The 15854-nt window shown below is 43.4% G+C and overlaps 1 protein-coding gene and 2 long non-coding RNA genes across 3 annotated transcripts in view; 1 reads left to right on the top strand and 2 right to left on the bottom strand.

Annotated features, from left to right (window-relative positions):
• LOC130206829 (bone morphogenetic protein receptor type-1A-like) overlaps positions 1-15854 on the top strand; it is a 48454-nt gene that overhangs the window by 27042 nt on the left and 5558 nt on the right. Inside the window, exons 3-8 of the mRNA XM_056435014.1 lie at positions 2893-3239; positions 14162-14324; positions 14445-14550; positions 15152-15251; positions 15343-15430; positions 15569-15704. Of these exons, the coding sequence (XP_056290989.1) occupies positions 3173-3239; positions 14162-14324; positions 14445-14550; positions 15152-15251; positions 15343-15430; positions 15569-15704 (660 nt within the window). The 5' untranslated portion in view covers positions 2893-3172. The remainder of the gene's footprint in view (positions 1-2892; positions 3240-14161; positions 14325-14444; positions 14551-15151; positions 15252-15342; positions 15431-15568; positions 15705-15854) is intronic.
• LOC130206831 (uncharacterized) lies at positions 810-3177 on the bottom strand. The gene is made up of 3 exons (XR_008834189.1): positions 3093-3177; positions 1932-1963; positions 810-904 (listed from the first exon to the last, which is right to left on the bottom strand). It is a non-coding gene; the product is annotated as an uncharacterized LOC130206831 (long non-coding RNA).
• On the bottom strand, positions 3184-8281 carry LOC130206830 (uncharacterized). The gene is made up of 3 exons (XR_008834188.1): positions 8128-8281; positions 7138-7232; positions 3184-3266 (listed from the first exon to the last, which is right to left on the bottom strand). It is a non-coding gene; the product is annotated as an uncharacterized LOC130206830 (long non-coding RNA).

The following is a 15854-nucleotide window of genomic DNA, read 5'->3' as shown; positions in this document are numbered from 1 at the left end:
CGAAAAAAAAGAAGATGTAATACACAGCGCTGTGCCATCAGTGTGTGATTTTAATATAGTATATATGAAATTCAGTTCATAAACGTATACTTAAATGTGTTATTTATTAAATAACTTTTTTTTAAAGGATTTTGGAATAGATGTTAATTCAAAATATGTTTTACAAATCCCCCCCCCCCCCTGGCTCCTTGCTCTGCATTAAACTAACTAAAACCAGATTAACCCCACTAATAGTAGAAGCAGTCGCAGTCCAACTGGTACGCTCCGCTGCAGTGTAATATCATTTTACATAATAGTTTTTATTGGCAGCTACCTCTACGGCCAAATGAAAAGTTATTATACCCAGAAGCCCTTAAAGAGCTCTCTTTCTCTTACAACTCTTAACCCGCTGCTTGGGTTTCTATCCAATCAAATTTCCAAGCATCCTCAGAGCAGTGTGACCTCAAATTCCTTCCCCGGGGGGGGGGGGGCGCTGGCTGGCTGGCTGCCTGGCTATGGCTATGGCTCGGTGGTTCCCTATAAGAGTGTTTTATTCTGTACAGGTGGGACTGCGAACAATACGTCCCTTCATTCCTGTCCTCCAAGACTGTGATGTCACGTCCAGGTAGCCGGAGCGGCGACGCCACATTAACCTCCTGTTGGAGGAGGAGGGAGGCTTTACGGGGCAGGATAAGGCACTACAGAGCAGGAGAAGGCTTTACAGAGCAGGAGGGAGGCTTTACAGAGCAGGAGGGAGTTGTGACACGCGTGTAGCCGTCACCAGTAGGTTTCCCCCCCCTAAGCACCAATAAGGACTGAGCAGCCAGAGGGATATTTGTTAATCACTTTTATTGCGACCGCAGACTGTGTCTCTGCTCTCCACGCTCCCGATCTTCTGTCCGTCCAGCTCCTTTATGGAGACAGCCTCAGATACACAAACACATATCGTCATCAGCTGGACTGATTACCAATCTGATTACCAATCAGTCCAGCTGATGACAATCAGACACCGTTCCCTGAACCACACCCCCGCTCCACCCACTCTGCAGCCGAGCCTAAACACCCCCCGCTGCCACAGGAGTCTTTACAGAGCAGGAGGGAGGCTTTACAGAGCAGGAGGGAGGCTTTACAGAGCAGGAGGGAAGCTTTACAGAGCAGGAGGGAGGCTTTACAGAGCAGGAGGGAGGCTTTACAGAGCAGGAGGGAAGCTTTACAGAGCAGGAGGAGGCTTTACAGAGTCTACAGTTATTTGTGCATCTACTTGGACCTTCATTTGTATCTAACCTTCCTATAAATACATTATTTGAGGACATGTTACTTTCCACCAATGGCAGAACTATTATAACCTGCGATAGTCTCTATAACCTCAACACTCATCACCGATTATTTAAATATCTGCATGTCAACGTGCCACAGAAATCGTACATTTAAGTCGCGAGTGGGCAGAAAAGGTGGTGAAAACGTGACACTGGTGGCGGCATTTATTTAGTAAATCGTTCTGAGCTTTTGAGGGAAGCAGTTTGTTGTTTGACTGAGAAACAGACGAAGCATTATAGACGAGTTTGAACACGAGATGGAGGAGGAAGAGGGGAAGGAGTGAAAGTTTCCTCACACCTAAAGGGTTTAGGGTTAGGAGAATCCTGCATTTCCTCTCTTGAATATACATTTAATTTGTGTTGACTAATGTTATTGTGTGTGTATCTGTGTGTTGGTATATGTGCATGTGTATATATGTGTGCGCACAGTGTATGCAATCTCTTTACCTTGTGTTTTCAAAGGGAGGTGTATGTGTTGGATGATTTAGGAGTGGTGTGTGTGGAGGAGGGGGAGGGGGGCCAGCTCCATGTCTCGGTGGCTCACAACAGATGATCCTTCCTGAACCTGCCTCGTCTTGCCCCCGCTCCCTGTCTGACTATCTGAATGTATGTCTTTCTGTGTGTGCGTTATCTCACCATCCTCTTCCTGCTGCTGTTGTTGTTGTTCTCTAAACGGAGCAAAGAAACTCAAATAAACTTTAGGTTTTGTTGTGGCAGCGAGGTGCAGATTCTTTCACTTTCCTGTTATCGACTCTGTGACGCCGACACAAAGATAAAACGTATTCACTTTTGCGTGTACAGTATCAGAATGCACACGCCTTTAGTTACTGACACACACACACACACATCCTCCCTTTCTCTCTTGCACATTCCTTATCTGTCTGTACTCAAACTTTGGCTGCTTTGTGTGTGCATCATCAGATCTGATTGGAGTCGCTCTCAACATGACTAGAAGATAAGAAATGCCACACTGTAATGGAACTGGAAAGAACAAGAAGTCCACATTTAGTGCATGGATGTTTTGCCTCATTGTTAATTTTTCATAAAGGTAGTCGTTTGACCATAATCACCCTCCAGATATGGATATAAAAGCAGAAAGTGTTTTGGCTTCGAGGATAATAAAACTTTATTTTACACACACACGTGTGTGTGCACGTGCGCGCTTTGTTCTCGGGCTCCTCAGCCAGAGATGTGTGAAAAGTGGGTCACAGGTCGGGCCTCTTTGTCCCCCCGGGCAAATGAAAAGTGATGGACACTGGCTACACATCACCACTAATTCACTCACTCACACGCACACACACACGGGCGCGCGCACACGCACACACACGGGCGCACACGCACACACACGGGCGCACACGCACACACACACACGGGCGCGCGCACACGCACACACACGGGCGCACACGCACACACACTTCCATCCCCTTCAAGGCCGGCACCTGTAATTTGCAGAACATCCCATGACAAATTATTTGGTAGTTAGTTTGATAGGACCATCGAAGGCCAGCACCAGGCCGGCTCGGCTCACCGGGTCACAGCACACCTCCACCCATCATCTGTTTTAAATCAACTAACTCTGTTTCTTCTCCTCCTTCAGGGTTTTGGACCCAAAGAGCCAGTGAGACAGAAGAAGACCTGATATTGTGATATCGCCCTCCCGTCGTCTCTTTTTTTTTTTTGCATCCATCTCTCCGAGGCCTCTTCTGGGCAGCTGGAGCTACTTGCGCCCCCCCCCCACCTCCCTCGACTCCTGCTGTGGATTAAAGACTTTTATCAAGACTCTGACTATCAGCTGACCAGAAAGCTCCGGATCACAAGAGGCCGGCCCGGTCCGGGCCCAGTTCCGGTCCCACTTCCGGTTCAGTCTCCGCTGCGGGATGGCAGGTCCGCCGCTCTGGTGGGCCGTGTTTGCCGCCGCTCTGCTGCTGACCCTCAGGGCCGACGGTAAGACACTTATCATCACCTGTTTCACTATGTAGAGAAGGTCACACGCAAGTATTGAAATAAGTTTTTTGGACGTTTTCTAGGACATTTTTATTGCTTGGTTTACGTTGCTTCACCTTTTTTTTTTACTTCATGAACTTTGACTCTCACAAGACAACGCGTTGATTAAACATGTCATTCATCACAGTAGTACACAGAACTTAAAAGTTTGATCGGATGATTGGTGAGCGAGAGTTTTAGTTATGAAGAAGAGGATGCAGGTGGCACTGCACACGTCAACCTTCTGGTGAACAACCTGTTTGAGCAAATGAAAGTCAAAGTCCTGACCCAGATTATATTCAATAGATAACGCGTTGATTAAAACTTGTCATGCAGCACATTGTATTCAGAGGAAGCACTCAAACGTTTGACCGATGATCGAATGATTGGCGAGTGGCTTGTAAAAAATGAGAATGCAGATGACACACTTAACACTTCTGGCTCCCTGTGCAACCTGTTTGAGCAAATGAAAGCACTAAAGTCAGTCCTGACCCAGATTATACTCAACAGATAAGTATGAGCAATAGATTAATTAATTTATACTCCTTTTAGTCTCTATGGATTGATGGATATGAGTGGTGACGACCAGGGCATTAAAAACAACACCATATTGTCCCAAATATAGTGTGTGTGTGTGTGTGTGTGTGTATGTATGTATATTAGAGCTGCAACAACGAATCGATAAAAATCGATTATTAAAATAGTTGGCAACGAATTTCATTATCGATTCGTTGTTTCGCGCGATTATTACGGCGCTCAATAAATCACGGAGTATAAACAAAGTTGAGTTGAGCGCAGAGCAGCGCAGGAGAAACCAGAGCGGAGGGAGAGGACAGAACGCTGCGTTGTGAGAGCCAATCAACGCTGAGCTGCTCCTCTGTTGATGAATCTAATTGGCTGCTGCTGCTCACGTGGCGCTGGGTGCGGAAGTCATTCACGTAGTCGGAGACATTCACGGAGCTAAGTGCGCCTACGGGTGACGTTATGAACCCAGACACCAGGGCGCTACATGTCACGACGTGTGTGGCATTTCCACAAGAGTATAACGTAGAAAACGTGGTTATTTAGTCCGTGGTGGACAGCGGAAAATATTTTTCCACGGAGATAAGCCACGACGCTACTCGCTGTGAGCGCTGCGCGTGCAGACAACATTTAACGGAGCGGAGCAGCGCGTGAGCTCTAATCGCTCTTTTAATGAAGTATCGACACTAAAAATATGCTAAATCACATCGTTTTTAACATACGGGTACTTTGTTAGTATCGATGCAGCGTGACATCAGTAGATGTAGCGGACTAACATTCAAGCTAACCTAACTTCCCAAACGCTGTCGACATCTGCACGCTGATTGGCCGAGACGCGACACGTCCCATCAAAGATGTTTTATTGCGAAGAGCACCACTTCACATTTTTTCCGCGTCTCACTGGAATCTCAATGCCAGCGGGCCAGGTGAAAAAAATAATAAATCGGAACGTGTCTCTGATATTGTTCAGGGGGCCGGTCCAAATGGGAACCACTGCTCAGGAGAGTAAACCCGGTTCATCCACATGCTGACCAGTGGATCTCCAGGACATTTCCATGACTTTAAACCAAATTTCTATGATTAAACATGTTGTGAAAACTCTGTCTATACGTGACAAAGTGAGAAGATGTAGTATTTAAACTAACAATGAGAATTCCAAAGCATACCGTATATATACTGTGTAAATAAAAATTTGAATAAAACAAATTTGCATTACTTTCCCAAATATTTTGGGATTTTATTTTTTCCAATTACTTTTCTGGGCCTGCTAATAGCCATTTAAAAATTCCATGACTTTTCCAGGTTTTCCATGACCGTACGAACCCTGTTTTGAATAAAGGGTTGAAAATTAAAGTTTTTTTATCCGATTAAGCGATAAAATAATCAACCGATTAATCGATTATCAAAATAATCGTTAGTTGCAGCCCTAATGTATATATATATATGTGTGTGTGTGTATATGTATCTATGTGTATATTTATATGTATGTATGTATATATTAGTGCTGTGAAAAATAACGCTTTAACTCAGTTAATTAAATTACAGGTTTAACTAGTTTTGTTTTTTTAACGCATTTAACGCATGCGCAGAATGAGCTTCCAATCCGTCTGTTGTTGGTCGTCTCGAACCAGCAGCATGTCATTCTGTCTCTAGTGTCGCGTTAACACGACTCCGATCTCCGTCTCGCGCGCCGCAGAGCTCGGATGCCGGCGTGTGCGCGCACATCGGGACGGAAAAAAAGTCACTTGCAAAATGAGCTTCCAATACACCACTTCAATCTGAACTCTGTCCGCTCTCATGCAGACGGTCTGTTCATCGGTAATGATCCTTCCGCAGGTTCACCTACGGAAACCTTGTTACGACTTTTACTTCCTGTAGATCAGGGGTCTCAACACGTCGATCGCGGCCTGCCAGTCGATCGCGGCGTAGTGTTGGTAGATCGCATGACATTAAAAAGATTGGCCCGCCCCCTGACATGTTCTCTAGAGCACGTCTTTGTTCTTTTATTAAACTAAACGTCTGTTGTTGATCGTATCTCCACAGCAGCATGTCATTTCTGTCTCTTCGCGTTGCGTTAACACTTATCGATCTCCGTCTCGCGCCACAGAGCTCCGTGCGCGCGCATCGGGACCGAGCAAAAAAAAAGTCACTTGTCAATCTGTCCACCTGTCCGGGCCGGTGAGGTTTCAGCTTTGCAGCGGTGTCCCCGCCGTCCCTTTCATCGCAGCCCAGTTCATGAAGAAAACCCACAGTCAGTTTGCCTCAGCAGCTGCTAGAGGAAGACTAGAGGCCTTTAGATTGTATCATGGTGGAGTTAATGGTTGACAAACAAGAGAAAAATTTTCTGTTTAACCCTCCTGTTACCTTTACATTTACTAACATATTTTACCCTCGGGGTCAATTTGACCCCAGCAATTAAAACCTCCAGAAAATTATTAGAATTAATATTGCTTCCCAAGTTTAAGTGTGAGGTACTTTATGTTTGTTTGTTGACTACCTAAATAGCCCTTTAAATAAATAAAAAAGTTGGTATTTCTTATATGTTTGACACAGTGAAAAACAGCCTGGGGTCAAATTGACCCCAAAGAACACCGACATTAAACATTGAATGGGGTCAAATTGACCCGAAAGGTAACAGGAGGGTTAAACATTCTGTTTAGGATGAAGATGTATTAATGTTCCATATGGAAGAAAACTGCTAAATAACTGCTGAGTTGCAGCACCATTGTATAGAAGAATGTATAAATGTATATATCTGTCTTTTGTCATAAATCTCTATGTTCTCACAAAATATACCGAGAATATCGGTAATATGTGATTAATCATGATTAATCCACAGAAACCTGTGATTAACCCGATTAAAAATTGTAATCGTTTCACAGCCCTAGTATATATATATTTATATGTTTATATATATTTATGTATATATATATGTATGTCTTGTCCTGTAAAGAGAAAATAACCAATTAAAGCTTCTTACAGTGGTGATATTGATTCATAACTTCAGATCAATACTTTCACTAATCGTTTTATGTTAGGTGTTTTTGAAGGTTTCTTTTACCACCAAGGAGGAAGTCAATTAAGACAACTCATCTGTCAAAAAGCCTAAATTTATCAGCGTCACAGATCACAAAGAAAGTATTTAAACTGTAAAAAAATATATATATTTACATTCTTAATAGACTACCAGTTGTAATGGTTGATTTCTGTACTGTGCGGTTACTCAATCTACTCCATGAACTACGCGTACATCCTCCTCTAGAGAGGTGCGATACATCCTTCTGTAACTTTACGCTGCAAAACCATTTCATGTGATGCCACCTGTCGAAGTCCTCACCGTTCCTCTGGTTTATCCTTGTTCTTGTTGTTTTTTGGGTCGTGGACTGTCTTCAAACACGGAGGGCGTTTCAGATGCTGAGTTACTCATTAACCCTGCAGTTTGTTTTCAGGGAGATAAGCAGTACATTAACATTAAAAGTCATTATTATGCCTCTCGGCTGTAATCAGCCCCCCTCTCTCCCTCCCTCCCTGTGCACACACATCTGTATCAGAGGACTTTTGTTAAAGCTGTAATTGCGTTTCAATTTGCTGATAATGTAGAGACTTTAGAGATTATTGGGAACAATAGAGGACATTTTCACTCCTTTTAAACTTCTGAAACCACTTTGCTTTTTTCTGACATCTACAGATGGATGGTCGTGTGTTTGGGAAATTAACTAGTTGACTTATTGTTCTATAAAGTGTTGTTTGGGAGGAGAAGTATTTTTAATTAAAACAACAAGCTTGAAACTGCAGTATTTAAAGCCTTGTTTCCAGCAGTATGTGACAAAAAAAAAAGTTAGATTTTAAGGAATGTTTTGTTTGCAATAGTTTGTAACTTTGGGTTCAGCTACTCTTGGAGCCCGTGTTAAGAAACACAATAAACTACAAAGTTTTACACTTGCATACAATAAATATAGAAACTATGGTGTTGAAGGGCTGTGGCGTAAAGAAAGACCCCAAAAGATCTATATCGGTTTAAGCGTACACTACATTTTAGAATATTTTTACAAATCAAATTAAGACTTTATCGTGTTAGTTTTCAGGCAGTTGGTTTGACAAAACCAGAAAAGGTCTTTTCATTGCCAAACTAAAGAAAACAATCGGTATTAGTGGCTCTGCCTCCAATCCAGTTAAACAAAACAAATGGCCTTTTCCAACTCCCGTACTTTTTACGAATGAGAAGCAAAGAGTGGATCATATTGGCATGTTCTACAGGATTTAAAGCTGTTTTTCAGGTGTAAAAAAGGCAATTTATCGCCGAGAAATGGCTAAAACGGATAATTACATTTTGCCAGCTCACTGTGAATGTGTCCCAAGTCACAAAGTGCCGCCCTCACATGAGAACAGGACACCGTCTGACCTACAAACACACGGCCGGCTGATAAGAGCAGGGCGGCGCTCGGCAGGGTGTTGCTGGCTGTGATCGACTCAGACCGCGTGACAATCTGGGAGGAAAGGGAGACACCGGTTCTGTCTTATCAAACTATTTTTCCACTTGTTTATTAACATTTTTAAACTTCAGCTTCACTTATTATTTCAATATTCTATTTGGCGGCTTTAGCTCAGTGGGGTAAGAGGGCCGTCCTGCAACCGCAGGGTTGTGTGTTCGATCCCCGCTCTCCCCATTAGTTGCAAGTCGAAGTGTCCTTGAGCAAGGCACTGAACCCCCAGTTGCTTCCCGGGCGCTTCACCGCAGCCCACTGCTCCTTAATAACTAAGGATGGGTTAAATGCAGAGAACTAATTTCCCCTTGGGGATTAATAAAAGTGTATATTCTATATTCTTCTATTCTATAATGTTTTCCAATGGATTTAATCTAATATCGCTCAAAAGCACGAGTGCCCCCCCCCCCCCCCCATAAAAAGCTTTCGCACTAACTTTTATATTTCCAGTGATGCTTTGGCCCCTGTGACTCTCCTCCTCTGTGCCGTCCACCACTCGTCCCTGCAGGAAGCTGTTGAGCTGATTGTTGCCGCTCTTACTTCCTCTCCGCACATGAACTGCTTCCTGTATGGCGCTGTACGAGCCGCCTGCGGCGCTAAGTGCTCCACGCTGCCATTGTTCTCCGGAAATATCCTTCAGTCCCTCCGGAGACACGACGGCCCTTTTGAAACCCCGTTATTTCCCCTCCAGTGGATGTTTTCTGCCACTGAGATGGAGTTGCGGCGGATTTCTCGCTTCGACTGTGTTTCTTGAATGTGATTTTATTATTTCATACCAATGAAGTTGCCTGGCATGCTACTTCGGCATGGCGAGTTTATTTGTAAAGCACATTTCAACAACAAGGCAATTCAAAGGGCTTCGCATAAAAGCATCAGGACATAATGCAAAAGAAAATGAGATTTAAAGACTATTAAGAACATTCTCTGAGGGTCTCTGAAGGTCTCAGCAGACCTGCAACTTTCAGGGACTTTGTTCCAGATGTGTAGAGCAGGAAAACTGATCGCTGCTTCTCCGTGTTTTAGTTCTGACTCTTTAAGAGCTCCACCTAACGATTCATGATTACTATGACTTGTTTTTTTGAAGTGCTAAATTCAATATTTACAGCACAGATTCTCCTCTGGTGTTATCGAAGCTTCTCCTTTCTTAGTTGTTATAGCTGCTCGTGTTTTTAGTGCCCCACTGGTTGGTGGCGGTTACAGCTGATAACGGCGTTGCCGTGGAAGCGCCGTAGCTGAGGACACTGTTAGCTCTGTCATTACTTTTGCAGTTGTTTGTTTGCACTTAGCGCCGCGAGCATCGATGGTGGGCGCCAGCTCGGGCGCCGCCATGTTGAGCCGTTGAGAGGAACTGTAAATGTTCCCAATCTCATCTTTCGCACCTCTTCCATCAATCAAAACACTCCACAAGCTCCCAAGAAACCACTAAAAATGAATGACTTCTAAACTAAATTGAGGAATCTTGTCTCTTCTAACTAACTACAGCTTTATTATTTAATTTAATGTGGAGGTTTTAAACTCCAGGTCAAAGTATTACACGTTCAAGGTCCACAAACTGCTCTCTTGAGACTAATATCTTAAGGGCACAAAAGGTCAGGAATGAAGGCCTTCAAAATAAGAGCATATAAGTAAGAATGCTATGAGGTCCCAGTTTCGGTTTGAAAACGACAACAAAAACATCAGAACTTACTTAAATAACTAGCTAAACTAACCTGAGATGCCTTTTCTAGTTGTGGATGTCGTTGCACGACTACTCAGGTGATCCACTACCAGGATGTTGCATCGGTACTGGATCACGTTCTCTGATTCTATGAGGAGATTTATTTAGGATGTTTATTTGGATCATTTAAATGTCAACCAGGTTCCTCCTGAAATACTTTCCACTCTTAAAAGTGCTTTTAAAACAACTCTTCCTCCACATGTCGTCAAACCTTTTGACCTTTTAGCGAGGTGAGCTTTGCACTGTAGATTTTGGACCCACAACTTAGTTGGAGCACAAGAAGCATCTCTTTCCAAGTCTGTTGGTGCTCATTCTTTTATTCATAATATAAAGCGGGCTGAATCAAGTCTTGATCTTGTGCTTCCGATTTTTTTTTAAGCAGCATTTGGGGTTCAATAACTTAATAATGAGCTTTGCAACGTGGAGATTGAAGCATTGTGTGACTGCTTTGTACTCGCCCTTCAGAAAAACTCAAATGGACTACGTAACATTTGTTCCCCCTTTCTCTCTTTTCACCACCAAAAATAATTATCCTGTGATGTTGGTTATTAAATTACACTTTGATTCCATTGTTCTCACGCGGAGAAAATACTGCAACACGCTCGAATCAATGCAGTAAATGTTTTCAATGAAATAAGCCGTGATATTGTTCCACTTCTCTCAGCTTTTGGCGGCGACCTTCATCGAGACCATTGAGCTTAAATGCCAGTTATGTGTCATATCAAGAAGTCCAACCAGTGCCCCCCCTCTTCTGGTTCGTGACTCGAGAATTGATAGTGTATCGTTTTCACCCCTCTTGGCCTCGGAGGCAGTTTGTCCCCGTTTGCTTTGTCATCTCATACACTCGCTCTTCCTCTCCTCCCCTTCGTCCTCCTCTGTTTCCAAGGTTAGAGGAGGGAGGTGACACCGATCGTCCTCTTGGGGTTCCATCGTGGTTGAAAGCTGGGCCGTCCTCTCTTCCCTCCCTCCGCCTTTTATTTGTCGCTGTTTAGATGAGCAGCGGCGGGCATGAAAAACACATTTTCACCTTTTTTTTTTAACCTGAATGTTTCAATTTAAAAAGTGTTTAAAAAGATGTCTGTAAGAGACCAGAACTTTATCGTTTTGGATAAAAATGTCAGAAATGTCTGAAAACGCCTTTTTTTTTATAGCCAAGGCTCAAAATGTAGATGTTGTATAAACACGAGGACTTAAAACACATATATTTGATGAAACGCAAAATGAAAGTTGCAAGATTACAACTCAATCCAGTGGCGTCTAATCAGAGGTGGGATATCCCTTACAACAAATCACATTATCACACTTTAAAACCATTAAATATCACCATCTGATCGTATCATCTGCCGCCAGAATAAAGGTTGTTTAGATAGTTTTAAGTGGTCCAGCTGCCACTCATTTAGCCCAGGAAACAACAACACCCCGTGTCCTGAGCCCTGCTGTGAAGTCGGTGTGTACAGAGCATTTGTTTGTTTTACAACGCATGTTGCACCAGACGGGTGGAGTTTATCACCTCGGGGTAGTTCACAGGGAGTCTGGTACATTTCCAACACCGAGCAGAAGATAGCGATGACTTTTAGATATTGTTTAACCCGCCTCTCCGTCATCCGCAATTTAAAATACAAATAAAACTCCACTGGGACGGGCCATGTGCTAAAACAAGCGCTCTTTGGCCTGGTTTTACCAGGGAAGAGTTCAAAGACTGATGTATTTATTATCCCTAAAGTGCTGTTTCTTGTTATCTGCATCTTAATTATTTTCCCATATGTTATTTCCATGTTATTCGGTGGGGGTATCCGTCGACTTTGATCAAACCATCTTTTATTTCTCTGCATATTTGCAGTCGGTGAGTCATCGTCGACTCGCTCGACGTCGTAAAAGATTCTCTGCAGGAGAGCAGAGCCGATAACTTTTGTCCGCAGACCACACCGACTGCTGCGTCACCGCACCGAGCGCCCACTCTAAGCAACTGGAGATAAAACAAATGCACCCCAGTCGGCTTCCACCCACATTACTAACTTTATACGTCCATCTGCTTAATGTACTCTTTTAAAAGTGTCGACATTTGTACATTTAAAGAAAAGAAAACAGGTTATTCTATTATCAACCGTGTATATTTTTTATTATCTTTTAAGATTTCAACTAGCGATTGTTTTCCTGATTGATTTTATCTACAGATTCTTTTTCAGATTCTTTTTTTTTTTTGGCAAACTATGTCCTTTAAAAGTCTCAAACCTAGATATTCATTTTACAAATATAAATATGTGGCAGAAGCAGAAAATCTTTACATTTGAAGAAGCTGCTAATTTAAATAATGGCTATTAACAATTCTTTTTTTTAAACTTTCTCTTTTGATCCATTTCATTCTTTTAACCGTATTGTTTTTTTCCTTTGTATGAACTTTAATAGGCTTCAGACGGTGAGTCATTTTTGACTAACTCGTAAAGTTTCTCTGCATGAGAGTTAACTTTGTGGAGCACACCGACGGCTTTCACCCAAAAAACTGAGCGTCCGTGTTCACGGTTTCCTCCGGCAGCAGGTTAGATGTTTGTTTTTTAAATGAGGGAGGACAGAGTGAGAGATCAGAGTGTTTCATCAGTCTGCTGCTGCTGGATGTAAATAAACAGGCGGCCTGAAACGACGCTGTGACTTTAAGAGTCTGATTACCCAGTGTCCTCTCTGCCAGACCTCAGTCTCCACTCTGACTGCCGGTCCAATTAAGCACACATGTGGATGGAGACAGAAACGAGAGCAGCCATTTTCCAGCCTCAGCACACCCACCATTCCCTTTTACTTCTTCCTCCTCGCTTCAGGCACGCAAAGCTTTTTATTATTTTGTCCCAATCAGATCTGCCCCAACAGAGATGTGCCGACTCTGCTTAATGTGAGGAGTCTCATCAAAAACAGTCGTGTTTTTTCCTTTTTAATCTGTTTTATCACTCATGAGTCAGAGTCTGCAGAATCACAGCAGACGTCTTCTGTAGCGGCTGTTGAGGAAAAGAGAGAGAGAGAGAGAGACGCACAGACAGACTGACTGTTGCCGGGGTTACCAGGCAGCTCAAAGTGTAGCTGTGCAGGTAGTTTCATGTCCAGACATGACCACATGACTGTCTGCACACCTCAGACTGTTTTTACTTTGAGTTTAAGAGAGAGAGAGAGAGAGGAGGGACGGGAGGTTGATAAGTAAAAGACGTGCACGGTAATAAAGAGGGAGGGAGGGAGGAGAGAAGAAAGAGGGATTAAAGGAGATCAACAAAAGACAGTGAAGGTGGACTGATAAGAGGGATACAAAGAGCTGAATGAGAAGGCAGAGGGATGGAGGGATTACGACTTCTGACCTCTTTACCTCTTCTGTTCCTTTTTTTTTTTGTAAATAAACATTTTAAAGAACATCATCTCTGTCTGATGAAGCTGAATTGATCGACGGTGTCGGCTGCTACTGCTCCTTCGAATGTGCTTTTCGTGCGTTTTTTTTTTAAATCAGAAAATGTGATTTAAAACATAACATTTATTAAGATTTGCTTCTTTTTTTTCACAATATCCTGACATTTCACGGACAAATCAAATCATCAGAAGATATCTGCAGATGTTGAAAATATTTTTTGTCTATGGCGGGTAATTGCTCTGTTTCCATCAGATTTTTTTCTGATTATTTTCCTCAAGTGTACATCCAGATTTACAAGGATAAAAAAAAAAAGGAACAATAATTTAAAAATTCAACGAAAAATAAAGTTCCCATTCTAAATAATAATCCTGATAAAGATAATTTAACAGGAACACAATAACAATCATTTTATTTACAGTTACAAAATAAAGGTATGTGTTAAGTCACCTGAGTGCTGATTTACTTTTGGTTGCTTGAAGTTTTTTTGTGTTGTGCTGAAAAAATATAAAGAATGACAGGTCACACTGTCAGTTGTATAAATAGCCTTTGGTCCTTTCTGGACCTCCTCCTCCTCCTCCTGTTGGTGTCCCGCTGATAGAGGAGGAATGTTTCACCTCCTGCAGGAGTCGCTCTCATAAATCTGACCCGAGTCCTGTGATTCCTGCGGAGTTTAAATCAAGACGATTAAATGAGATCACATTGCATCTCCTTCTTTTCCAGCATCGACTATTCTTCATTTAAAACCTGGTTCTGACTCTGTTTGTGTTTCTCCTTCCAGCTGCGGGTCAGAACCCGGACCACGTCCTGCAGGGCACGGGGGTGAAACCCGAAGCTCGGCGGCCCGGCGAGGACTCGACCATAGCGCCCGAGGACGCCGCCCGCTTCCTCAGCTGCTACTGCTCCGGACACTGTCCCGAGGACGCCGTCAACAACACCTGCCAGTGAGTAGAGACGGCAAGAGGAGGAATCCCCAAAACATACGACGATAGAAGCTGATCGATCACAGAAGGTTGAAATCATTGTTATTGATCCGTGCGGCCGATCTGTGCGCGTCTCCTCAGGACCAACGGTCAGTGCTTCGCCATCATCGAGGAGGACGAGCAGCACGGCGACACCATCCTCACGTCCGGCTGCATGAAGTATGAAGGGTCACACTTCCAGTGCAAGGTACACACACACACACACACACACACACACACACACACACACACACACACACACGGAGTCTCTCTCTCCGTCTGTGTTTACATTCACAGATGAAATCCGATCTTTACTTCTTCAGTCAAAAGTCTCTAAAACGTAAAACTGTTCCGCTGAACCAATATGAGCTATTTATAGATATACATGCAACAATATAATATCATGAAGACATGACTGCAGCTTGTTTTTAAGCGACGGGGAAATTCATCAACAAAGGAGCTGAACAAGTGATTTTCAAGCTGATTTTCTCCTGTTGCGATGAGGCTGTGAGCCCCTTGTTATATGTGAAGATTATTTTTGTAATCCTATCATAATATGCAGAACATATATACTCACATCTCCTGGCACCTCCCACCTGGCCAGGATTCCTCCACAGCTCTTTTTTTTGCAATTTCTTTAAAACAGGTTTAAAGGAAAAGTTTCTCAAATGCCACAAAGCCATAAATGAGTGTTTTTAGCGAGTTGAGAGTGATCTCCTCCTCCCAAGACGCTCCGGTCTCTTCCCGTCAGCCGCGAGACAGAAGACGAGGTTTAGTTGATTGATCTGCTTCATTGCTCTGATTGACAGGACTCCCCCAATGCTCAGACCAGGAGGACAATCGAGTGCTGCAACACCGACTTCTGCAACCGAGACCTGCAGCCCACCCTCCCCCCTCAGCCGCCACCCGGTAACATTCACACGCCGCCCCGCAGCGGAGGGATCCAGGTGTTTTGTCACGTGGAAGTGGAGTCAAACCTTCGGTGTTTTTGTGTTTCCAGACGGCAGCCCTCATTGGCTGGCCTTCCTCATCTCCATGACGGTCTGCTGCTGCACTCTGATCTGTGTCACCGTCGTCTGCTACTACAGGTAGGATGCAAATACTGTCATTTTAAGACTTGTGTGCCGTGTAACTTTTGTTTATTAATGTTATTCTCTCAAGTAGAGGTTGTATGTTATAATAAACTGCCTGTTATTCTGTATTTATTTTCTAATTCTGTGTGTCAGGTATAAGTGGCAGAGTGAGCGTCAGCGGTATCACAAGGATCTGGAGCAGGAGGTCTTCATCCCTGTGGGAGAGTCGCTCAAAGACCTCATCCACCAATCACAGAGCTCTGGCAGTGGCTCCGGGCTCCCCCTGCTGGTACGGACGCAACACTGCACCTGGAGGACAAACATTAATTACATTAAACTGCACTTTGAAAATAAAGAGGGAGAGTATTTACATCCATATCCGATTTAGACTAAAGTGAAATCACATTGAATACTGAAAATAATCTCGTCAACCTTCTCA

The sequence above is a fragment of the Pseudoliparis swirei genome, chromosome 17, assembly GCF_029220125.1.
Source record: "Pseudoliparis swirei isolate HS2019 ecotype Mariana Trench chromosome 17, NWPU_hadal_v1, whole genome shotgun sequence".
Lineage (NCBI taxonomy): Eukaryota > Metazoa > Chordata > Actinopteri > Perciformes > Liparidae > Pseudoliparis > Pseudoliparis swirei.
This window is presented reverse-complemented; position numbering and strand designations above follow the sequence as displayed.